At 39.2% G+C, this 27,291-nt stretch overlaps 1 protein-coding gene across 3 annotated transcripts in view; it reads left to right on the top strand.

Annotated features, from left to right (window-relative positions):
• Positions 1 to 27,291, top strand: part of TAFA2 (TAFA chemokine like family member 2) — a 435,070-nt gene that overhangs the window by 387,638 nt on the left and 20,141 nt on the right. For all 3 annotated transcript variants that reach the window (XM_055328755.1, XM_055328756.1, XM_055328757.1), the window contains exons 3-4: positions 8,821 to 8,973; positions 10,101 to 10,225. In XM_055328755.1, the coding sequence (XP_055184730.1) occupies positions 8,821 to 8,973; positions 10,101 to 10,225 (278 nt within the window). The remainder of the gene's footprint in view (positions 1 to 8,820; positions 8,974 to 10,100; positions 10,226 to 27,291) is intronic.

Here is a 27,291-nt window from a genome sequence, read left to right as displayed (position 1 = left end):
CACTTATAGGAATATGATTAATCATAAAAGAACAGCACAACTCTTAGAGTTTATAGGAATTGGGGCTGTTCTGGTTCTTCAGATTTCTTGTGTGTACCTAATTTGGGATTAAGCTGAAAATCTGCTTTTAAACCTTTGACACTAGGAACACTTTAAAAAGTGCAGTAGACATCTTCCCATCCAAGTAATTTGAGATGGCCTTAGGGTCATCATTTGAAATGTCAATTTTTACTCTGAGGGAAATAGAGAAAGGGTGCCCGTTGGATCGTGCATTTCCTGGATCCTACTTTGAAGGTAGAAATTCATCTCCTGCTCTTAAAAGTCGTGACAGAGCTACCTCTGCCTGCTAATTAGCTTTTGTTCATATCAACTTTAATTAAAAAGGGGAAAAATACCCTAGTCGACACATTTTTGGGTCAAAGTACAGAGACATCATCGAATTAACTCAGGAAAAAGGAGGTTCATTGACGCCTATTGTATAATATGCTTCAGGAATTCAGGAAAACTTCAGGATGACATGAGGAAGGGCAAACATCAGGGCAGCTTGTGGGACCACCTATTCTCTTACCTCTGACGTCTCAAATCTGTGCTTAGTTCCCTCTCCTGTCTGCCTCGTCTGAGTCCCATCACCATGAGACACATACACATCTCTTCATGAGTTACCTGACTTCTAATGCCAGAGGCCCAATTCCAAGCGGCAATTCTGTGACTTTCAAATTTCCAGACTGATGGATTTGACTTGTCCATTTCCTGTGTTTCAGAGCAGGAATTACAAGCAGGAGTTCTGGATGGTTGATAGACCACTATTCTGTGAGATTTGCCTTCTTCAACATCAATGGTCATTTAAAATAAGGATGTAGAAGATATTCATGATTGAGCTGAGGGGCAATGAGTCTAAAATTCTCTCAAGAGTGAATCTTGTCTGTTCTGCCTCTTTCTCTTAAAATAGACTAAGGGACATCTTCTGGTTGAGAGCTTGCTCTTTTTAATAGAGACTGTACCACTCGTTATTAGGGTTATTATCCTTTAGTGACAGTCCCCCACTCCCCACCCAAGCGACTTTATTCCTTTCATATAAAAATGGAGCAGTTTAAGAAAACAGGCTTTGTAAAGATGTCATCGGCACTTGGCTATTTCCTCCCTGACCATTTTGACTTCATAAATTATGGGAACTTTTGAAATTTCATTGGGCTCTTTAAATAACCATTTCTTTTAATTAGATTGCTTCAGCATGAAAGTCTAAAAATGTGCCCTATTTTCTCATTCTAATGAATTAAAGTGAGAAATTAGCTGTCTCAAAAAGTTTTTGTTTCAGCACATTTTTCTCCATTCAAAGTGATTTACAGCAACCTAAATCCACTAACTAGCTTGCATTTCAGATGTCTATTGGTGCATGTAGGTGATGCTTTATTTCTGCTTAGAAGGTGTAATGCAGACTCTCTGGGGAGCTAGTCAAGCTGGGTAAAACTATTAAATAGAAGTGTACGGAGACAAACAAAATTTTAGAATCAATGAGACAAATCAGAATACAAATAAGAACTGAAATCTAATGGACAGGATACCAAGTAGGAACAAATTCACAACTTGATGCTAAATTTACACTCTTCTGTAGTTTAAGTGTCAAACTAAATATTTTTTACATCTCATGTCAATTATGTATACATATATAGATTTTTTTGAAATATGAAATGAGAACTTCTAGAAAATGTAATTTTCCCTAGCAGCTACATCTTTGTAACTTATATATGTTCCATAATTTTGCATTCACTAATTACATTAATATTAAAAACAAAGAGAATTAATATTTAAGTAACGCTATACAATTCAAGAGCAGTTTCAGAGGCTTGCCATACAGTGAATAGTCAATAAGTGGTAGCATTTATCATTATTTTATACATTGTTTCCAGAGTGAATGAATGATTCATATGTACAGAATGTGATATGCATAGCTTTGTGCTCTTATTAACCCAAGGCCAGCAAACCACTACTCAAGGTGAAATGATTTGCATAAATATTGTTCTACTGTGTACCAAATTTTCATACCTATGTATTTATAGTTGGTTTATAGGTGATGAATCAAATGTGATCATATTAACCCATGTATAAAGATGCATGTACATATATAGTGGGCATGTAATTTTTTAAAATCTATGCACACGTACGAACCAAATGGTGTTAATTTAGATTTGTTTTCCCCCTCTGGAGAAGGTCCTTTCACTACATTAAAAAGCAGTTGAAAACAACAAACGTTTTGCTAAAGTGCTTTATAGGACCTCATGCCAGAGTATACCAGTCAAAGCTTTAGAAAACTTTCAGAAATCTTGAGACATGGTTTAGAGGCAAAGTCTTAAGGCCATGTGTCTGGGGGCACTCTAGGGATCATTAGCCCTAGAGGTAAGACAGGGCAATAACTCTGGAAGGCAGCAACGAGATACAGGTAAGACCTGGTATCTCTGTTTTCATAAGAATTAAACCTATGTGTATCTAGTGTCCTTTCATGAAAATGTAAGAGGCAACACTTGGTGTTATGCATCACCTCAGGGATGAAAAAAATAGCAGAATAGAAGAAAGGCGGTGTTTGTTTGTTTGTGACTTGGGAATTGTGACATGAAGGAAATTGTTTGTTCTTTTTTCATTTAAATCTTCTCCAGGGGGTCTTGCATCATTTTAATATGATATTAACTGTCTGTGAAGCCTATTTTGTTAATTTGGAAAGCCCTAACATTTGATTAGGTTAGTTTATCATGAGCTCTGTCTGAATCTGTGTAGAGAATTCTAGTAACTGCTGGAATTTCCTATAGTCTCATTAACCTTTTAAAGGAAAACCACAGGAATTAGCTTTACCTTCTTAAATTGCTTGTTTACCATTTATTAAACACATACCACATGCTGACAGTTTACATGAAAAATTAGTCTTTGTCTCCAAGAATCTGGTTATCATAAGAAGTTAAGATACATAGACAAATAAGAAAGCTATACATTATGTATACACATGTCGTGCTTAGGGGAACTAAATTCTGCTAGGAGATTCATTTCCCTGTTTTGAGGCATCTTGTTTCACTTGGCCTGCATCAAAACATACTGAAGTCCATACTCTTCCTACCCGTGCCTTCAAACTCTTTGAGTGTATTACCCATCCATCCACTTAACCTATCATCTGTTCCATTTTAAAAGGTTAATTATCCCTCTCTCATTTCTCCACCAAAAAGCTTTACAACTTCAGTTTTAATAAGAAGAATACAAGCTGAGTTTGTTTTGTTTTGTTTTGTTTTGTTTTGTTTTGTTTTTACACTAAGTCCCAGTTTTCACTAGGGAACTCAACCTTTGACTGTACATTTTCTTTTCCTTCTTCAATAAAGGGAAAGGTCAAGGCAGCAAAGCCTGTGTCTGTCAGGCTTGCTCCTCCTGGTCAGCATTATTATTGATCTCCTCACATTTAGTACCACGTCCTCTGAAGGGGAGGACATGTCTGTCAGTATTGCCAGTGCAGCACCTGCTGTATCCTCCTCTTCATTATACCATATGGGCATGTTTTAACTTCCTTTCTCCTCAAGCAGGAGAGCATACTTTCTTCACCAAAGTCCTCACAAACCAAACAGCCAATGTAATGATCCAATTGTAGGTCAATTCTTCACAGTCCTTTAAATTATATATACACATTTGCCTTTAAATATCCATTTTGCATTGACTCACATAAGCTAGAATGATATATTTTGAGATATCATGCATCACTGACTTATCCTCCAACTAATGCATTTGGAAAAAAATATATATATATCCTAGTCAACAATCTAGAAAGTAGGAGAAAGTACTACTGCATCCTCAGGGTGGGTTAAAGCAGCAACAAAAACCACCTCAAAATTTTAGAGACCGTAACAGCTTAAGGCTTGTTCCTCACCTGTAGGTCCGTCGTGGTTGGTGGGAACTCTGCTTCATGTCTCTTCACTTGGAGACTTAGGTCAATATAGTTTCCACTCTTAAGAACATATTTGGTTGCTTGGGCTGGTAAAAAACTGATGGTGAATTACATACCAGTTCTTAACGCGGCCACCCAGATTGATAGCCTCTGCTTTTGCTCATAAGTGACTTCTGTTACCTTAGCTTTCATTTCATTGGGCCAAAGCAAGTCACATCACCACATCTCAGCCTAATGAGGTAGAGAAGTATAGTATGTGTCCAGAAGGGAGGGAGCCAGAAGTATTTGGCAACCAGCACTAATGTTTACTAATGACCACCACAACTACTTTATCCTTTTCTACTTGTCAGGAGAGGTAGAAATGAATTTTGATATTGGCATTGGGAAGGGAAAACCAGATGCAGAGTTTTTGCCTGTCCATTCCTTCCCAATGCATGATAAAATCAACTTATAACAAATAGTAAAATGGCCTTTGTGGGTGCTGAAATCATGCCTCTCCTCCCAGGGGAGAGGTCAGTGGAGTATGACTCTGCACTCCTGGACACTGTCGTCCTTATGGAAGAGAAGAGAGCCCTCACCCTCTTGGGCTGTCCCCGGGGCTGTCTCAGCTCAGCGCTGGGCTGAACAACATCACTCTCTGAAGGGGCCCTAATAATCCCTTCTCTCCAGCCTGGTTTCCATCCAAGCGCTTGTTGGACTGACCTCATGCCCTACATCTTTCTTCCCCTCTATCACTAGCAGAAGCCCAAGCATCCCAAGTAATCATCACAGAGATGTCCATCTCCATTCTGCTCTGAAGTCCCACACCTTCTTCCATCCTGCCGTGTCCTCTGCAGTTTGCAGCATGCACTAGCCAATCCCTGCGGGCCATCCTACTACTCCTTCCCAGTAAATTTACTCTGCCTCTTTCTGAGCTATGTATTTTATATCCTCTTTTTTCTTTTCAAACATCTCTCATATTTCATAGGAAAATTAGGTGAAATCAGATAAGAAGCTATGTCATCTCCCCACCACCGAATCCACTCACACCTACCTGCCTCTGTAGCTACACATCCCACTTTCACCCTTGTTAAAATGGATTCAGTTTTTCTGCATCAATTTATTGTCAACCCCCCAAGTGCCCTGAATCTCAATTCCTTTTTCCTTCTCAAGAACACTGTTCTGTAATTACCCATTTTCTTCCCTGTATTGTATATTTCTCTACTAGATCATTCCAGCAAGTGAGCATGCCTTTGTGGCATTCGTTAAAAAAGATTCCCTTGACACCATGCTTCATTCTGGCTCTTGCTCACTTCCTTCTTCCCTTAACAGAAAAGCTTCTTGGAAGAAATTTGTATAATTGCACAGTTTTACACCCCATTCTCCAGTAAACATACCTTAATCATGCTTTTATTTTCATCATGCCCCTGAAATGATTTTTACTGCAATCAAATGCTAACAGTAGCTAACACAGAGGGCCTACTATGAGGCAGGTAGTGCTCTAAAGACTTTATACCCATTAACTCATTTCATCCTTAAACCAACCCTCTAAAGATGTAAAGATGATGCTATCAATATCTTCATTTTATTTTTTTAAAGATTTTATTGACAGAGGAGGGGAGAGAGCACAAGCAGGGGGAGCAGCAGAGGGAGAGGGAGAAGCGGATTCCTGGCTGAGCAGGGAGCCCAATGTGGGGCTCAATCCCAGGACCCTGGGATCATGACCTGAGCTGAAGGCAGACACTTAACTGACTGAGCCACCCGGACACCCGGACACCCCAGTGTCCCCCTTTTAAAAAGGAAAAAAATGCTACTTAGAAATACTGAATAACTTGCCCAAGGTCACAGAGCTGTTAGGAGGAGCTCAGATTTGAACCCAGGTACTCTGGTTTTAAAGGCTCTTAATTAGTGTATGATGTTACTTTTTTAATGCAGAGTTATTTCTCTCCATTTATTAAACCTTTCAGTAGCACTTGACACAGCTGATTGATCCTTCCTTCTTGAGACATTTTGTTCTTTCGTTTTCCATGTTTTCATCTCGTTCTTTTTTTTATCTTACCTCACCTCTTGGGCCTTGCCAGTTTCTATTGCTATTTCCTCCATTTCAGATTGAGGTTCTGGATGATTCTTTTCCTTCTTGTCTATTGGCAAGCTCTCCATGGTAATTTGCTTTAGTATGTGGCTTTACATATCACCTATCAGCCTAGGTTTCTTACATGTGTATCTGCAGCCCAAATCTCTTCCTTAAACTCCACTTCATAAATGTCACTGCCTGAATTACATCTCTGCTCGGGTTCCTTATAATAGTCTCAAATTGAACGCTGACAACACAGAACTACTGATATTTTATCCCAACCTAGCTTTTGTCAAACGCCCTGTTCCCAGGCCTTCTCTACACACACACACACACACACACACACACACACACACACACACACACACAGGAGTTCATGTACAATTAACAGTGCTATGATTTCAGATGTACAATATAATAAGTTCTACACATTACTCAGTGCTCATCATGATCAATGTGCTCTTCACCTATTTTATCCGCACCTCCACCCACCTCCCCTTTGGCTAACACCAGTTTGCAGAAGCACCAGCTTCTTCCAATTGCTCAGAACAAGCTGAGGAGTAATCCTAATTCCTTCCTCCCCCAGAACTCATGTTCAACAGCAAGTCAAACGAGCTCTACAGGGGAATGCTCCTAATCTGCTACTTCTCCCCAACTCTGCTGCTGTGAGGATAGCCTAAGTCCCATCCTTTATCCCCTGGGCTCTTGCAACGTCTTCATAACTGGTCTCTCTCATCCCGCTCTGGTTTCTTCAATCCATTCTTTATTTTTTTAATCCAGTCTTTAAAGAACAGGCTGAGCAAACTTCGAAAGCATTTAATGAGATGATAGCGTATCCACCCAGAGTGTTTCCCTTGTGACAAGAGTAAAATCCAGTCCCTTTATTACAGCATACCAGCCCCTGCTCCATCTTCCCACATTTCTGACACAATTCCCTAGACCTCTCAATTGTTCAGTCACACTGTGGCCACGCTCATGATCTCGCTGTCCTGGAAACACACCGCACATATCCCCGTTTCGGTTCCCTGTCCTTTCCTGCTCCTTCTCTTTGTCATGCTCTTCCCTTTCTCATATCCTCATAATAGATGTTTCCTTCTCATCACTCAGGTCACATTCAGTTACCTCACAGAGGTCCTCTTCGACAGTCACAAAAATACACTTTCTCTGCCTGTTTGATTACTCTCACCTGCAGTTCCTTCAAGGAGGCTAAAAATCTAGTATTGCCTTACTCCTTAACAGGTATTTATAATTTTTTTTTCCTACACAGGAATATGAGCTCTCTGAGGGCAGGCTCTATGTCCCTCCTTTGCACTGTTACATCCTCAGTACTCAGAACCATACCTGATGTGTGGCATTGACTCAATTAAAACGTGATTAAGTACAGTACTGAAAGTCAGCATATTGACTTGTATGACATAATGTGGAGCGTTCAGTAAATTAAACCAAACTGAATCATCGTTAGCTAAGAAAATATTTTCTAGAGCACAAGAGGAAAAATGTCTGGCTCTCAAGTTTTGAACTTTCACAGAGATAGCCTCGTGTTCGAATCAAACAGAGAAATCCCCATTTGTATCTACAGTGGCAGGAAAGTCTTTGTGGCATTGGCAATGCTGGCTGCTTATTGAAAGTTCTTTTGAGGATCATATGTCAAAGCCGTATGTCATATGACTTAGTTTCTTGGCCTCATATGGAGGGATGGACAATATGTGTGAGTTGTTCTCTCTTATAAGAAAAATCCAAGCAAGCTCTCTAACCTGAGTTACTGCACAGTGATACTCATCATCCCCAAGGGGAAGACTAATATGAATACGTGATCTACTGATCTCATTTACAAAAGGGACCTCGATATGTTTGTAACATTAAACAACTTCGGATCTTGGTTTTTAGATCATTTTTTTTTAATTTCTGAAAGCATAGTGTTTTAACAGATGTTTGATTTTAAACTTTTTATTTTAGCAGATAAGACTTTGGCTTTTTCATTTCACAGTAGGGTTAATACTTTGAAGATGAAACGCTACAAAAAAAAAAAAAAGAAGTGAAGGCAAAGTAGAACCCTATTGTAATGTGATAAGTGAGGGCCACAAATCTCAAGCACCTAAACCATTCAGGAGACTTACTGCCAGGTTAACAGGCTTGGTAGGGGAACCTCACAGCTTATTGCATGGGGCTCCCAGGCTAGATGGAAATCCACTCTCATTCTGGCTACAGTTGTTGCTATTGGTGGCAGTTGCTCCCTCAGGCCAAACAGAAAGAAATGGTTTTCGGGACTGCAACTGGCAGGGACTTTCAGGAAAATGGCAGCAATTTCAAGAATTCTCCATTAGTTATTACCAAGGAATAGAATGGGGATGAGTGGAGTAATGTGGGTTGCCTCCTTGTTTCCTGAAAAGGGGTTCCCTGTCTGGCCTTTGTAGTCACACCTAAAAGAACAACAAAACCTTAGCCCTCCCCCAGCCCACCTCTTGGAGACTAGGTCTGCTCTTGGCGCCATTGCTGGACACCTTGTCAAGGGGGCCACCTTTCTGTAACATGTTGGACAAAAAAGTCATATGCAAATAAGTATGGTTTTGATGGCACCACATATTGTTTCTCTATTTCACACTGTTCTAACAGCTCATTCTCATCCGGTCACTAATTGTTCTTGCTTCACCAAGCATTTACTGACAGAAATGGTCCTTGCACATTTAGAAAAGAAATCAAATCTGCATCATGGAGTTAGCATCATTGTATTTCTAGTTTCACGCATGGTGGATCCCTTATAGCACTATATTTAATGTACTTCTAATTAAAGAGGTGGGGAGAACCCAAAGCTTTCTCTATGTTGTCTCATCTCATCTTTTTGTTTGTGCAGCTCATCATGTCAAAACGGGCACTTGCGAGGTGGTGGCACTCCACAGATGCTGTAATAAGAACAAGATAGAAGAGCGGTCACAGACGGTCAAGTGCTCCTGCTTCCCGGGGCAGGTGGCAGGCACCACACGAGCTGCTCCATCTTGTGTGGATGGTATGACTTCTTCCATTGCTCATGGTGGTCATGTAGCTGAGGATGGGTTAGAATTGGAATTCCACTATCATGTTGTTGACTATGGTCAATGCTTAAGGGCCCATGCCCTAATCCTGTGGTTGATGAGAGATTAGTCGGGGGTGGGGGTGGGGGCTGCATTCTGAAACCTCCTTCCAAAGTCCTTTGGAAGGAGGTCTAAGACCTCATGCAGTTTTGTAACAATAGGCATTACAATGAGGTTCCAACAAGTCCATGTGCTTCTTTCCTTGATGCCATGAAATACTGATTTGCCGGGGGAGGGCATGTGTATGTAAATTAATTGGGAAAGGAGAGATGAAAATAGTGGATTAAATAGTATGGTTACCTAAACACACGGTTGGTTCTTAAGAATGAAAAAAAATTAAGCACCATACAAATGAGAGAATTTGTAGTTGTATAGTGAATTCACATGAAATATTGATTTTTATGGAGATCCATCAAAATATTAATTACTTTATTGGAGGGTTCACCTAATTACAATAGGACATACATCTTTGTATGGGTCTATTCAATTACTGTTACCATAAATAATAATTTAAGGACTCGTATTAGCATGGTTCATTCCTTGTGATGGTGGTTACTGCCCACAGTAAAAAAAAAAAAAAAATTACATTAACTCTAATATCCTCCTAATTTTAGCCTACTTGTGGGAAGCATTACATTGATTCTAAAATATTGACTCTAAACTGGTAATAGGTTCATTTTTTATATGTTTAGGTAAATCAGTGCATGCATATGTCTATATAAGTTTCTTTCCAATCTGTTAGTTTTCATGAAGCCTGTATGTTCACATGAAAAATCCTTCCACATGTGCCTCTAATTAACAATACTATTTGTTAAGAGGCTAGAGCTCGTGTTGGGTGTCCTTACAACAATACACTAAAATATAAAATAAAAATCCTTTTAGTCGGAAAATCTAGAAAGATTTAGCCCCTTTGGATAAAAAAGAGAAGCATGCTTCCAAACCCAGTCTACCCAGTGGTGGGAAAAATCGGTGCCCTTTGTTCTTCTTCCAGTGTGCACCCAGGGAATTAACGAGCTCAAATAGAAAAACACTGAATGGATTTTTTTTTTTAAATCTCCTGTAGCTTCAATAGTGGAACAGAAATGGTGGTGCCATATGCAGCCATGTCTTGAGGGAGAGGAGTGTAAAGTTCTCCCAGACCGGAAAGGATGGAGCTGTTCCTCTGGAAATAAAGTGAAAACAACCAGGGTAAGTGGATGGCCAGCTTGGGAAAACAGGAGGTCTTTGAACTTAGAGAGCATGGGCATATTAGAAACGACAAATACCCACCATTTGCTTCAGCGTGGATGGAACTGGAGGGTATTATGCTGAGTGAAGTAAGTCAATCGGAGAAGGACAAACAGTGTATGTTCTCATTCATTTGGGGAATATGAATAATGGTGAAAGGGAATATAAGGGAAGGGAGAAGAAATGTGTGGGAAATATCAGAAAGGGAGACAGAACATAAAGACTCCTAACTCTGGGAAACGAACTAGGGGTGGTGGTAGCGGAGGAGGGCGGGGGGTGGGCGTGAATGGGTGATGGGCACTGAGGGGACACTTGACAGGATGAGCACTGGGTGCTATTCTGTATGTTGGTAAATTGAACACCAATAAAAATTAATTTATTAAAAAAAAAAGCATGAACATGTGTGTCAGGAAGTGACGGTTGGAGAATGAAGAGTACTGTTCTCCATACTACACTCTCCCCCCCACTGCCCATTTTCTTCCTAATTCATTTTTTTCACAGCACATTTTACTTTTACTCAGAAGAGCATCTTCTATGGATTGCCATCAGCTGTCCTGTTATTTAATAAATTAATGTTGTGCGTTCCTTCATGAGATACTGCCAGTAATGTGAACCCCCCACCCCAAGGATGTACGTTAAATGCTGAGAAGTTGACCCCAACCCCTTATTCTTCTCATGGAGGGTAACTTGAATACATTCTGGTGGGGGGGGAGAATTTATTTTGTATATGACTCAATACAATTTCCCAACTAAGAGTCTTTCATTTTTATGAAAGTCATTATTTCAATCTCCCTGATTTCTGAGTCAGTGAATGGGTTTCTAATGGTTAACTTTGTAATGAGTTGCTGAGAGGACTTTGTAAATTTCAGGGTCAATATGAAAAGAGTCTTCAGACAATGATATATTTCAGCGTGCTGTGATTGACTTCAGGGACATGGGAGAGAAGTGGAAAATGGTTAGCTTTACTCTTTGATTTCCTAATTAGCTCCATGGATATTCCGGACGAGAAGAATTTAGATTTTTTGTAGAATCGGCAAGTGAAAGTTCTGTCTTGTTTTGCTATTTGCTTTGAGGGGAAAGCAGACTATTGATTAGAATTGGATAATTGGGAAAAATTAGAGAGGGAGACAAACCATGAGAGACTCCTAACTCTGGGAAACGAACAAAGGGTTGCAGAAGGGGAGGTAGGTGGGGGGATGGGGTGACTCGGTGATGGGCACTGAGGAGGGCACCTGATGGGTTGAGCACTGGTTGTTATGCTATATAACAACTGGGTGTGATCTAAATTGAATTTAAATTTTTAAAATGTTAAGAAAAATAAATTAAAAGAATTGGATAATTGGGGACTAGAACAGAATTATAAATTGATGCTTTATAAAAAGTAACATAAAACTAGAGACTGGTTAATTTACCATTTTGTTTAATTATAGCAGTTTAAAAAAATGACCTTATCTGGACATATTCAAGTGGATTATTTTTAAATCTCATCAAATAATTAAATCTGTTGAATAACATGTTTACTTCATTGGCTGAACTGAAGTAACACACAAAAGTAACTAAGTAACAGGAGTAACTTAAGTTTCTAATAGCATAAATAATATCCTTGTATTTTGTCAAATTATTCATGACTCTTTGTTGGCTAAATGTTGACATACTTTTCTAAAATCTAGGGAGTACATGATCAGTTAATTAGAATAACTGTATTATTCAGTCAGCACAGGATATAAACCATATTGATTTGTTAAAAACGTCCTGGCAATATAAAATTTCCTTACAAGTTATTCATAGCTTGAAAATATTTCCTGCCTAACACTATTAGTTCTTAGTCCAAAATAGTACTCATGGAACTTCCCTGAAGATTTGAGATCCTGAGACAAATTAAAAAAAAAATAGCACTCTATGACCAAACTGTTTTTTTTTTTATTACTTCAGTGGACATGAGGAAGCTAACATTTATTGGATACTTAAAACATATGCCATAAACTGAACAAAGTACTTCATGTGAATGAGCTCATTTAATCCTCTTAACAGCCCAGTGAGGAAGATAATAATATTATCTCCTTTTTACAGATGAGTAAACCAAAGTTTCAAAACCTTCAGTGACTTCCCAAGGTCATACAGCTAATGAACAGGGAAGCCAGGGTTCAAACCAAGCCCTCCCATTCCAGAACCTACTCTCTTCACCTGTAGTTTAAACTAGATAATTTAACTTATTCTTAAGTAATAGTGAGGAAAGTTTCCTATCCTTCCATTCATATTAGGCAGACCTTTAAAATTATCGTTAACTTTCTGGATCATTGAAATGAAAAGGTCAAGACCATGTGACCTAAATTCCCATAGTAAATTGAGAAGTGCTGCTTCACTCCCTGCTGTGCCATATTCTCAGCGGTCCAAAGTTCAGCCTCTGTAATTCTTCACATTTAACCGGTTTTCATCATGTAATTAAACAAGATGTATTGAGAGGCTGAGAACTTGGGAGTGAGGAAGACTATATCTAGATCCTTCAGGGTGTTTTATTAGTTATAAGGTATTAGGCCACATATAGTGGGTTGTACTTCCTATTTTTATTTCATCTCTCTTGCCCTGAAGAAGAGCCCCATTGAAGATACTGTAGAGGACTCAGAGGACTCATGCAACTGGAGGTTTTTTTTTTTTTTTAAGATTTTATTTATTCATAAAAGATGGAAAGAGAGAGAGAGGCAGAGACAGAAACAGGCTCCATGCAGGAAGCCCCAAGTGGGACTCGATCCCAGGACCCTGGGATCACACCCTGAGCTGAAGGCAGATGCTCAACCACTGAGCCACCCAGGCGTCCCAACTGGAGGTGTTTCTTAAATCACTTCTAAGATTCCTTCCAACTCTTAAGTCTCTGATTTTCATTTAAAAAGGCAAAATATTTATTCCCTGGTTTGGGCACCAACACTCCCCCCCCCCAAAAAAAAAATAAAGAGGAAAAATTATCATATGTAAAACACTGATCCTGAAAGATGGATTTTTGAGAGCAATCAAAGTAAATTATTATCTTTTGTTTTTCTTCACAAGAAAACAATTTCTGGTGAGCATGAAGCTATGTAAACATTTCTAGCTAAAGGGCTATCATGGTATTCCGAATGGCTAGGCAAAATGATGTGCAATTTTGAATGTTTTTTGGCTTACAAGACAATTTGGGTACATTTCCCTGAAGCCTCAAAAAAAAAGTTTCCAAGTCATCAGGTTATTACTGTTCTGCTATTTCCCTGGAAATAGTACAAAAAGTATAGGAGATACAAATTTTTCAAATAGCTCTGGCACAGTATTACTTTGCACGCAGTACAAGTGTTGGACAGAGGTAGTCCCTGCCATAGATAACTAGCAGCTGTGTAACTGAGAAGGATTCCGATTATTATTTGATTCATTGGCCTTCTTGTTCATTTGCTGGTCTTAAATGACTTAGCCATGGCTGTGGGGAGCCACGCAGCCCTGAAGCCCTGATTGGCAGGCCCCAGCCACAAATGAGAAAAGTCCAGAAGGTAAGCATGCATAGGTTACAAAGTAACCCAAGAGCTGCTTGCAGCCAAAAGCCATTTGAGTTTCTTACACAAGATATGTTGGTCTTGTGGGATTATCACTGCAAGCAGAACGGCTCGAGAAATGATTAAAATTTGCAATAATGTACACCCTTCCTTTCAATTGCCCATATTCAATCTGGAGTGCTCTGGTTAGCCGAATGTTAGGAAAAAAGAGCAGTCAGCCAAAACCAGCAATGAGATTTGCTTAGCCTCAGCAGAGATGGGGTGGTACTTTCCAGAACTGACTACAGATCATGGGCTGGGTGAATTTCTCATTTAAGACTAATTTGGAGCTTACATTGTACTCCCTACTATAAATGTGAATTATATCGCCCTTTTCTGTCTTTGTACTATATTCAGGTAGCTGCTGCTTCTGACCCATTTTCTGTACGTCCCAACAAGGGAGAAAAGGCAAAGAATAGACAACCCTTGTTGGAACATCAATATTTTGCATACATGTTCTTCATTACCCCAAATGTTTAGTCTGGAGAGAAAGGAGAATGCATCACTGGTTTCCTGAACCCTATTTCTTACCTTAAAGGTGAAAACTTACGACTGCCTGTGACCTCTGTAATTATCTATTGTATATCTGTTGTATTACTTTTAAGAACTCCTAAATTAAAAAGAAAGGAAGGAAAAGCCATGAGAGCCTTTTGATTTCAAACTCACTTTCAAAGATAAATAATAAAGAACTTTTCAAAGAGTCATTAATAAAAGAATAGTCTTTCCAGTGTGAAAGAGCACATAATTATACGCTAATTATATAATACAGGAGTAGCAGGGCGGGAAAGGTGCTGGAGAGCTTGTAAAATTTGAGAAAAAAAAAATCTTTGATAACATTGTTGGAGCCCCAGAAAAAAAATAGACTGTGTTTCGTTTCTTTTAATGTTTTGCTACTCTTTCTCTGTGGAACATCTCCGAAAGGAAGTCACATTTTGATTTTAGAATTCACAGCCCATGGCCAAGGGTATGGGCTCTAAACGTCAACGGTCATGCAGCTCTTAAGTGTGATTCTTAGCTAAAGAAAGGTGACCTTCATCGTGTGCAAGATTTTGTATTTTCATTAGAGATCTCTTTATGAATCACAAATCCCAGGCCTATTTACTTTTCATATACTTAAAATATTTTCTGAGTAATTTTTAACTAATTGGAATTCTTTCATCTTTACTAATTAAAGTGCCGTAAGCAGATAAGAACTCTAGTTTTTTAATGTCTCTTCAAATATATGTGGATTTTAAGTGCATCAATTATGATCTTATTTTGGCGTATAACGCAAAGAAAATCAACAGATATTAAGAATTTCCCAGGCATAAACATCCTGTAATAATAATAATGCTGTTATTTCAGTCGAAGCAACAAAAGCATAGATGAAGGCATTTACTTAGCCCTTCCAGAGTATGAGGCATTCTAAGTGTATTGCAGGTATTATCTTATTTAATTTCCCAAACCACAGCAGGCACTAATGAGAGTATAAAAATGTATGGTACGGTCTCTGACAACCAGGAGTATGCTGTTGAGGGGGGAATGGATTGTGTACAGTTGCATTATTCTTGTTACCCATATGCAGTCCACTGACAATAAATATTGGAATCATGGATAAATATAAAAGTAACGTTGTTATAATAATGGGGTAGTATAAGCCTTTAGTTCAGCCTCCTCATCTGCAAAATAAATGAGGGTACTGAGTTAGATTCAATTTCGAGTTCCTCTAACCAGGATTTATTTTTTGGTTCCACGTGCCAAAGACATTTCTGACTTCCTTTCCAGCTAAATTTATGTGACACTAATAAGTGGCTAATCTCAGAAGATAGATAAGTACTTGGGGTTTTAATCCTTTCCCTGTAAGGGAGAAAAGAAACAGCATCTTAGGATGCTTTGCTGATTTTTTTTTTTTTTTTTGCTTTGTTGATTAAAGCCTCAAGTCCTCTTCTTCCAGATGCTGCTGGATTTTATAACCAAGACTCAGTAAATGTTCTGTTTTTTTTTTTTTTTTTTGGTGGGGAGGGGCTGGGGGTGCTCGGAAAACTGTCCAGGTGCACTGTTCCTGCCCCAAGGCAACACACACACACACACACACACACACAGAGCAAGGGGGAAAAGATTCACTTCCTCACCTTAAGATGGTGCGATTTGTGTGAATTCTTCAAACACAGTGCTCTCTCTTGCCTTGCAAATTTAATCACAGACTTGGAATAGTGTAGTTCTTTCCTCATCAGCCCTTTCTTAACAGACACATTCACCGTTCATTTGTCTTCATCTCACCTCTGCTCAGGCCCTAAATTGCATCCTGGTCCACAGCACAGAGTATGGTGACCTTTAGGGCCCTTGTTTTCCAATTATTTTGACGGCACCTACAGTAGGAAATAGATCTTCCAGTATGATCCAGTGTACACACACACTCACACTCCTATAGCCTGCACTAAAATTAAGGTTCTATGTTTTTCGTCTTATTTCCTTCCTTCTTACCTATCTTAGCCTCATAAATTGATTTTATGACCTGCCAACATGTTACAACATGCATTTTGTCCACCAATACTTTAGGGAGTGGTAGCCGGCCGCCGCCACTAATTAGCAGAGATACAAACTCTTGATTAGACAGTTTTCAAAACAATTCACTTTTTACATTTTAAATATTTTTTATTCAAGGTTTTGGGGTCAAAAAATTTTATCATCTTATAAAATATAGATTTCATAGGAAAGACTGCCAATACTGTGGGCATTCATTCAACAAGTGTTTATCAACTCTTGTTAGGAGGTGCTATTCTAGGTTCCGCAGCACAATGTGGAGAAAATCCCAGATGGGGATCCCTGCCCTCATAGAGCAGATATACTAACAGCATGCAGGAGCTTTCTCTTGCTTCCTTCACAAATTCCCGGATTTACCATGACAGTCAGTCATTCTCTGTAGGTAAGGCTGGCACAGCTTGGCTCAGTGGTTTCTTGGGTCTGGGTTTCACAAGGCTGAAGACATGGGGTGTGTGTCATCTTTCCACAGCAAGGCTGTGGGGGAGAATCTGCCTCCAAGCTCGTTCAGGATGTTGACAATTCCATTTCTGTCAGAAGCCTCATTTCTGAGGTTTCTGTTCTTCTGGTAGCTACCATCAGGGAGCCTCTCTCACCTCCATGGAAACGTCTGCTCTTCTGGTCACACTCACTCATTTTCAAACCAGCCATGGCACACATGGAGTCTTTCCCACACCTCAAATCTTTCATACCTTAACCCTTCTGCTTCTAAAGGCCAGGTCGTACATTGGCTCCACCCAGATAACCCAGAGGACCGTCCTATGTTAAGGTCGGCTGTTGAGCAACTTTAATGACCTTGCAAAGTCTCTTCACAACAGTGTTTAGATTAGTGTTTATTTCAATAACACGAGGACAGAAATCTCTGGAATTCTACCTATAACACAAGGGGAGAGAAAAAGTAAGTAGGTGAAGCAGACGGTATGGTAGATGGTGATAGGTGTTGTGGAAGAAAGGAAAGCAGGAGGGAGATGGAGAGCGCTCTCTGGAAGCTGTTGTGGGAATATCGCATTCAAGGGACAGCAATGATGCTGGTGGCTGGAGTGGAGTGAACAGGGCAACTGGTTGAATTTAGGATTGGAAGGGTAGCAGGAGGTGTATCACAACTGACCTAAATTTTTGTCCTGAGCACGTAGAATGATGAGGTTGCCAGTAGGTGAGATGGAGACAACTGTGGGAAGAGTATATTTTATGTGTTGCATTAATATCCACTAAGTCTAGGTCCTTTAATTTATGGAAAAGTAAATCTAGTAGAACATCTTGAACTTGGTATTTATTTATTTTTTTAAATTTTTATTTATTTATGATAGTCACACAGAGAGAGAGAGAGAGGCAGAGACACAGGCAGAGGGAGAAGCAGGCTCCGTACACTGGGAGCCCGACGTGGGATTCGATCCCGGGTCTTCAGGATCGCGCCCTGGGCCAAAGGCAGGCGCCAAACTGCTGCGCCACCCAGGGATCCCGAACTTGGTATTTATTAAGAAGAGTAGGTAAAAAGTTTTTACTAGAGCAACAAATGCAGATATTGAGTGACGTTGATATTACAAAAGATTTAAAATCTCGGGGATCCCTGGGTGGCTTAGGGGTTTAGCGCCTGCCTTTGGCCCAGGGCGCGATCCTGGAGTCCCAGGATCGAGTCCCACGTCGGGCTCCCAGTGCATGGAGCCTGCTTCTCCCTCCTCCTGTGTCTCTGCCTCTCTCTCTATCATAAATAAATAAATCTTTTAAAAAAAGATTTAAAATTTCAAATGTTTGGAAAATATTTAAGGCACCATATAATTACTATGATAACATCAACTTTTTAAAAAGAAATATGGACAGAAATGGATTAATATACGGAGGGTTTTTTTTTTCCCCTCAATTAGATAATGAATCCATAGGTAGTAGAACAAGTTAGGTGTCCACGTAGTAGCATTAGTAAAAGTAACACTTAAACCTGGTATTTTAAGTTTGAGAGCTGCTTACTTAATTAATAATTTAATAGGGCCAGGAGTGTCTCCCTTGGTACTTCTTTAGAGAGTTATTAGAAATCAAAGCAAAGACTTGAAAAATATATTATCAGGGCTCTATTTCCAAAACTGGCCTATAATTTTACAATTAAAATGAAAAATGGGCAACATATGAGTCCTATGCAGTTCCTTTAAAATTTAAATGTTTCTAGGGCAGCCCCCATGCCTCAGCGGTTTAGCGCCGCCTTCGGCCCAGGGCCTGATCCTGGAGACCCTGGATCGAGTCCTGCAGTCAGGCTCCCTGCGTGGAGCCTGCTTCTCCCTCTGCCTGTGTCTCTGCCTCTCTCTCTCTCTCTCTCTCTCTCTCTCTCTCTCTCTGTGTGTGTGTCTCTCGTGAATAAATAAATAAAATCTTAAAAAAAAAAGATTTAAATGTTTCTGTAGGTTTTGAGCCAGGTGTTTATTTGTAGGTATTACTCTGAATATCGTGATTATCATCTTATAATTGATTATTAATGTTCACACTTTGTAATAGGATCTAGTTTGGGCATGATAGGACTTCATTAGCAACTATGAGGTACATCTTTAGGCTCTTGCTTATGTCCTGTGAATTAAGTGGTGAGAACAACATCCTTCTCTCTTATCTGAGGGCTGAGGATTAAAATTCTGTCAGAGATTCATTATTATTTTTTAAACTGCAGAGCCTGATATTTGTTCAGAGGTAACTATTCTTGGGAGAGGGAACACTGTCCTCTGTTTTTGGTCATCTGGAGTGCCTTAACAAAAGAACAGTACCTCGTAGGACGTAGAGAGGATAATTGAAAATTCAAGAGATCCTACCTAGTGGGGGGTCTATGCCTTCTCCTTTTCCTGTGGTGGGTGATGTTCCTGGGAAAAACTATAGATAGCCTCCCCTGTATACATTCCCCATGGCTCTTTCTGCTACTCTTCATCAATGAGTTCAGGTCCAATTTCATTTTCTTACTTTGGACAATGGGATGAAAGTACCACTGAAAAATAAAAAGGAATTGTCCCACAAACCCAGAATTCCAAATGCTTTATGAATGGCACTGCAATTGTATAGGGAAACAAAGCTGGGGCCTAATTCCTAACTCCATGATGAGAGTGGACCCCAGCTCTCTGTGTGCAGTCTGTCTCTTGGTTGTGAGGTGTGCGTAATACAAAGGGCAGAGTCAAGCTTCACTCTGTCGATGCCAACTTTTAGTGGGTGGGAAAAGTCCTTATAAAAGGACTTTGTGGATATTTATCTCAGAATAGAAGCACTAGGAGTAACATGTTTTAACTCATTTGAAGATCTTTCATCGTTCTTTCATATGAAGATCATCACCATCTTTCTTTCATATGGAAGAAAAAAAAATTGACTTGTTCTGTGTGACTACAAGGAATACCTCCTTGTGGTGTCAGCTCTAGGTGGTGTAAAGTGGGGTACCTTGGGAAATAGTGAATTCCCCATTTCTGGAATTCTTCAATTTGTGAGTTAAAGGATGTGCAGAAATTCAGAGTTGGCTAGTTCACTTTACCATAACAGACAACAGCTTATGCAAAGGCATGGAGGTACAGAACATGGTGTCTTTGCTCATGGAAGAGAAATCCGTTCATGGGGTAACCCTATGTGTGAGGGGAACCATGGCTGGCTGAGTTTCTATCATGATGCCCTTTAAAATGCCATACTAAAAGACTTGGATGTTATTCTCTAGGAAATAATAAACCACTGAAGAACCTTAAGGAGGAGAGGTGAAAGGTCTGGTTTATACTTCAGAAAATATAATTGTCTGCAATGTGTCACCTGCAAGGAATTGAGAGGTATATGAGAAAACAGGCCTGAACTAAGATAGGAAAGTGACGTAATGGGGCTGTCATTACCTAAGAAGTGGAATCAATAGGGTTTGGTATTAGTTAAACATATGAATTTAGTGAAAGGGAAAATCTCAGAAAGATTTCTATTTTTGGCCTAACCTATATGGTGATATTAATTGATATGGACACACTGAGTTGGAGATATTGAACGGACAGTTTAATATACAGCCCTAGAGATGAAGACAGAAGTTTGAGAATAGTTACCCTCTAGATGATGAGGAAATGATTAAGAAGGCTGTCTCAGAAGGAATGTGTTGAAAGAGAAGAAGATCTAAGGCATTTTAGCAGATAATATAGAAGAAGCTGCTGGCTAAAGACATGAAGTGTGGACAGAGCAATTGGAAAACCAGCAGAACCTAGAGTTTGAGAAAATGCAGAAAGAGAGTTCCCAGGGAGCCAGGGCTGTCAACTGATGCAACAAACACACAGAACCTACCAGATAATGTGGACTTTAAACTCCTTTCTGAACATGACATTTTTAAGAAATATTAGAAGTTCACAATCCAGTAGTTGAATATGATTTACTTTCATAATCTTAAAACTTGCCTCCTCATTGGATGTTGCCATTGGTAACACATTGAAAATATTGTAGAGGGACGCCTGGGTGGCTTAGCGGTTGAGGGTCTGCCTTTGGCTCAAGGCGTGATCCTGGATCCATGGATTGAGTCCCACATTGGGCTCCCTGCCTGCTTCTCTCTCTGCCTATTTCTATGCCTCTCTCTCTGTGTCCCTCATGAATACATAAAATCTTAAAAGTACAATGCACTATAAGAAACATTTTTAGGGATCCCTGGGTGGCTCAGCGGTTTAGTGCCGCCTTCAGTCCAGGGCGTGATCCTGGAGACCCAGAATCGAGTTCCATGTCAAGCTCCCTGCATGGAGCCTGCTTCTCCCTCTGCCTGTGTCTCTGTGTGTCTCTCATGAATAAATAAATAAAATCTTTTTTTTAAAAAAGGAAACATTTTTAAAATAAGAATAGGGGCACCTGATTGGTGCAGTCCTTTAAGCTTCCTACTCTTGGTTAGGGTCAGTGAGATCAAGCCATGTGGGCTCCACGCTCAGCAGGGAGTCTGCTTCAGATTCTCTCCCCCTCTGCCATCCTGTTCTCTCTCTCTCTCTCTCAAATAAATAAGTAAATAAATCTTAAAATAAAACAAGAACAGGAGAATTAAACTCCATTTAAGAGGAACTGGTCTATTCATTTGTTTATTCACTCTGTAAAGATAAATTGAATGTCCAAGATGTAGCCATGTGCTTGATACTGTGGGAGGCTTGGGCGAGGCAAATTTTAAAAAATCGTGGCCCTTTGCTGTCCAGGAGTTCATAGACAAAATCACTGTCATGTACAGAATTGGTAGAACAGGGCCCCTGGGTGGCTCAGTGGTTGAGCATGATCCTGGGATCTGAGATCGAGTCCCACATCGGGCTCCCTGCATGGAGCCTGCTTCTCCCTCTGCCTGTCTCTCTCTCCCTCTGTGTGTCTCTCATGAATAAATAAATAAAATCTTTTAAAAAATTGGCAGAGCAGAGATTTGTACGAGTGTCATAGGAGTATGTTGGCAGTTTAGTATTGCATGGTCCATAGCCCTCCTAAAACTCAAAGAGAGCAGATTTTGATGCCACTCAATGGCAATTTACTAAGTTTGTCTCCTTAATATATAGTGACTAAGCACAATCAAAATATTATGTTCATGATGTCAAGGCACAACTGACTCATATTTGATGGTATACCATCATAAGAAAACAAAGCTTTTTGGATTAGACAATTAAGTGATTTTAAAGTTTTCTACCAGTGACAAAATATGAGCTAGAAGAGAGGTAAAGAAGAATTTTGTGCAGGGGGCCATAGTAATAACTAATTAAATGAAAAAAATACCTTAAAATTGTGACCTTCAAATAAGACTATTGGAACTTAATTGTACACATTTAATACTGCTTTAAGCTTATAGAACACTTTCAAAAATCATTTATATTAGAAATCATTCATTTGAAAAGATATAAAACTAAAATTACCAAATTAGAACAAAGAAACAAGAATTTTTATTATTCATACTAAACTAGGGAATTCCATTTCTCATAATGTTTAACACTGAACTTTTTCAAGATCAGAGTTATTTAGCTGTTGAAAGTACCCTCAGCTCTTGTGGTTGTGTGTTACTGGGTTTTGCTTCTATATTAAGTAGCAATGTTGGCTTTCCAAGATTTATGGTAGGATTAGCCCAAAGTCAATAAAGGGCTATTCTGTTGAGGTCTGTTTACTGTTGACTACTTTACCTTTATTGCTTATTCTCTTCTGGTGACAAACATATTTTACCTTCACCTCATAGCACCTGGTTTTCTTTTAACAGGACTGCGAAGAGAATAGGAGTGAGAGACAGACTTGGTAATACCAGACAGTGTAAATTCATTTTCAAAGGATGTTTGAAGATAATTGAATACAATCTCTACTTTGCAACTTTAAAATAACCTATTCTTGAAAGGGCTGTTGGAATAATTGTGGGGAGAGTTGATGTGGTCAGATTGTTTCTAGGATTCATATACTGAGATGCTTTTATGCTATCTTGAAAGAAATAAAATTGAATATTCTCCACAGACACTTTGGCTGACAGACAGAAAAATTTAAACAGGTATCATGATTAGAAATCTCAACCTCCAACTTCAATTACAACATATGATCGATTCGTGAGATTACTGAAGGCAAATGTCTGGCAGACAGTCAACCACTGTTTGAGATTAAATTTCACAAATGAAATCAACTTGTTGGGAGCACCCTTGCATATATATATAACATAGATGTGAACTATCTGCCTCCACATTTTAACTTTGAAGATTTCTTCTAGGAGCTGTAAGGGAATTCCTTAGGAACAGGTTTAGGATAAAAGCTGTTAATGTTAAATTTGGCAAATTGACATTTCACCTATGTAGTGGTTAAATAGGAGACCCTATTCAGTGAAACTGTATCATGTTGCTATATGATACCAAAGGTTTCTTAACATGAAAGTGTTCTTATCAGTGGACTAAAAAAAAAATCTAGGGTAGAATTATTTTTGGTAGTACCAGTAACCTCTCACTAAGGGTTCAGCCTTTCTGAATTTACTGAGTTTATAGAAAGATGAAGACACCGTCAGAAAGGATCAGGTCATTTTTAATTCACCATTTTCCTCCAGCGTAGCCACTCATGGTTGTTGTGCGATGATGTTGTCAAGATCCCACAGGCCTTATAAACCTAATCTCATTCTTTGATTTCTTCTTTACTGTGGTTCTTTCAGCTTCATCCTCGCAAATGTATACCAACTTTGTCTCATGGTGAATGCTAACAGAGCATGCTGTGCTCTTCCAAAGTGCTCCCGGGTGAGTTCTGCTAAAATGAGGATAGGGTCCTAGTGATGCCGTCCAGTGCTTATGAGATATATGGCAATCTTGTTGAGTCTTGCTGATGATTTCACATACCATTTGCTTTGAAATGGGAATCCTTCTGTTCTCTTTTTTCTCTAGTAAAAATAGGAGCTGTGTAAACCAATCATGAAAATAGACTAATCCCTGTTCAAAATGCAGATGTCTGCTACCTCTTAATAGGTTTTATAAGAGGAAAGGTCATCCTTGGAGAGTCTCATTCAAGTTCCACTAGAGAGCAGTTCAACAAGTATTATAGCTTTTGTTTAATCATCAAATAATCTTGTTTATTCACAAGGTGGTAAAGTATGGGGATTGTATGTTCAGAAAGTCAAAGTCAAGGGGAAGGAATTCATTGGTATGATGATTAATCTTCTATATCAATTTGTCTTGGTCATAATGCCCAGATATTTGACTAAACGTTATTCTAGATATTTCTGTGAGGGTGTTTTTTGTTTTTAAATTGGTAAACTTTGAGTAGAACAGATTTTCCTCCATAATGTGAGTGGACCTCATCCAATCAAAGTCCTGAATAGAACAAAAGGCAGACCTCCTATGTCCTAAGACACTTGGGTATTTTATTTGCAAAAGTATTAAGAAAAGCATAGAAGGTATAAGATAGCAACCACATTGATAATAAGTCTTTTGATGAGTGACAACTTTTGCCAGGTACTGTGCTATATATCATCTAAACAAAATATTTCTAATAATTACCCACTGGCATTGTAAGGCTTATTATTCCTTAGTACAGATCAGAAAAAGAGTCCCAAAGAAATTAACTCTCTTAAAGCTACATAATTAGTAACTGACAAAGGTCAAACATAAATCTAATTCCAAAGTTTATACTATTTCCAATTAAATATATTGTTTCATAAGAAGTGTAACAATTCTAGGTGCCATGTAACCATTACAATATAAATATATCTTCTGGAATATTTTCTCAGGAAATTCTGACTAATACTGACATGACTATCATTTGTTCTTCAAATATTATGACTGCATAGTTGATATTCTTAGAAGAATTACTGTGGATGTTTAACACCATGCACATGTATAATCATCCATGTACAATTACAAGGGCTAAAGAACTAGATCCACTAATAAAAGTGAAGACATCTCGGGATCCCTGGGTGGCGCATCAGTTTAGCGCCTGCCTTTGGCCCGGGGCGCGATCCTGGAGACCTGGGATCGAGTCCCATGTCGGGCTCCCGGTGCATGGAGCCTGCTTCTCCCTCTGCCTGTGTCTCTGCCTCTCTCTCTCTCTCTGTCTCTCTCTCTCTCTCTGTGACTATCATAAATAAATAAAAATTAAAAAAAAGTGAAGACATCTCTGTAGTTAGAAGCCAGATAAAATGATGGTAGTAGTTTTTACAAGGTATTATGTGAGGAATTGGCAGCTTTCACAGGGGAAACAATACCATTCATCAAGATCCATCTGTTGTACGGTACATCCACAGGGAGGAACTTTTATACTAAGATGAAAACAAGGCAAAAAGTCTTATGTATTTGATGAAGCAAAGATGTCTTGAACAAGACCTAGGCATGCAGTTATAACCATTGCACCAATATTAAAGTGAGAATCTCTGGAGACTCGAAATGGACTGAAATCACTTAAGTAACCTTTTCCCTACGACTTTCAATTGCCAACCGTTGTATTTGCTTAATGGATGGTCTATACAAAATTTATAATTGCAAGTCATTGACTCTGTTTTAGGTACTCATATAATAACTCCTCTTGATCAGGTTTCTAAGATAAGCATTAGACTCAATTTCTATGGATTATAAAAAACTGTTCCCTAAAATTTTAGGTATTGGACCTCATTTTAATGCTGTCTTGATAAGGATTAAAGGTATTTTTTTCAGTTATTAAAATAATACTGAGGGCAGCCCAGGTGGCTCAGCAGCTTAGCACCTGCCTTCAGCCCAGGGCATGATCCTGGAGACCCGGGATCGAGTCTCGCATCGGGCTCCCTACAGGGAGCCTGCTTCTTCCTCTGCCTGTGTCTCTGCCTCTTTGTGTCTCTCATGAATAAATAAAATCTTTAAAAAATAATAATATTGAATATCTGCTATGTCTCAGGGTCTATACTAAACCCTGGGATACATATATGAGTAAGACATAGTCTGCCCAGGAGACTTTCCCGCTCATGATCTGATGGGATGGTCTCTGTATTAGACGAGGCTAAAAGGGAAAAAACAAAGCTTCGAATATCAGTAATTTAAAACAACAAGGATTTATATCCTACTCAGGCTATATCCTCATCATAGGTGACCTCAAAGTGTCCATTCTGGGTTGGCCTCTTTCTATAACTAAGACATGGTCTGGTATGTTGTTGGTTATCATGGTAGAAGGAAAGATAATTCTGGAGGGGTATGCACTAGTAATTATATAAGCAGCCCTGAAACAACAAATATGACCACAATTCTTGGTCAAAACGACTATGGATATACCCAACTGCAGTGGGTTCAAAAGTGAACTCTTTCTTTAGGGGTTCTGGATCAAGATGGCAACATAGGAAGATCCTTCCATGGACACACCAAGTCTATAGCTATATATGGTACAGTTTCTTTTGTAAAATTTTTTATTTAAGTTCAGTTTAATTAACATATCCTGTATTATTAGTTTCAGAGGTAGAATTTAGTGATTTATCAGTTGCATACAAAACCCAGTGTTCATTACTTCAAGTGCCCTCCTTAATGCCCATCACCCAGTTATTCTCTCACCCCATCCACCTCCCCTCCAGCAGCCCTCAGTTTGTTTCCTATAGTCGAGAGTCTCTTATGGTTTGCCTCCCTCTCCGCTTGTCTTATTTTTTTAAGGAACAGTTTTTTTTAAACAAAACTTTAAGGCTGGCTGAGCAACCCCTACACATAAAATGGGTAGGAGAGACGGGGACACAATCTCACTATAAACCGCAGCCCTGGTCCAGCAACCCATGATTGGGAGAGTACTCAAAGCCTTGGAGCTTTTCTCATGTTGGACACAATAATTTTTAAGATTCAAACTTTTAAGTTTGTCTTTTAAGAGACAAACTGCCAGAAGATCGAGCTTTGAAAAGCAATGGAACTATTGTTCATAAGACCTACAAAGCTGTGATAAATTGGGAAATATCTCTTAAAGGGCTTGTGTACTTGGACTCATCTGCCCCAGGCTCAGAGGCAGCAGATCATGCTCAGACTTTAAGTGAAATTAAAGTGTTGGCCTGAGGGGCAGGCCTCTCATTTAACATACACATTTAAAAGTCCACTGGAATACTTTCTGGGGATGAAAACTGGCCAGCACCATCTTCATACTCTCCCTATGACTTACTCTACTCTTAGGTGCCAACTTTTTTTTTTTTTCCTGGCAGATTGGCTTTATGGGTGAATTCCAGCAAACATGTAAAGAAGAGTTAATACCTATTCTGTTCCCAAAACATAGAAAAGGAAAGAAAACTTGCAAATTCGTTCTATGAGATCAGCATTTACCCTGATACCAAAACAAGATGGCACTAAAAGAGAACTATAGGCCAATATCCCTGATGAACACGGACACCAAAGTTCTCAACAATATATTAGATCATGTGGAATTTAAGATACAAAACAAATGAGCAAAGGGGGGAAAAAAACAAGAGAGAGAGACAAACCAAGAAACAGACTCTTAATTATATTTAGAGAACAAATTGATGGTTACCAGAGGGGAGGTAAGCTGGGGGATGGGTGAAATATGTGTTGGGGATTAAGGGGTGCGCATGTTGTA

The sequence above is a fragment of the Nyctereutes procyonoides genome, unplaced genomic scaffold (genome assembly GCF_905146905.1).
Source record: "Nyctereutes procyonoides isolate TBG_1078 unplaced genomic scaffold, NYPRO_anot_genome, whole genome shotgun sequence".
Taxonomy (NCBI): Eukaryota; Metazoa; Chordata; class Mammalia; order Carnivora; family Canidae; genus Nyctereutes; species Nyctereutes procyonoides.
The sequence above is the reverse complement of the archived record's forward strand: the minus strand, read 5'-3'. Positions and strand labels throughout refer to the sequence as shown.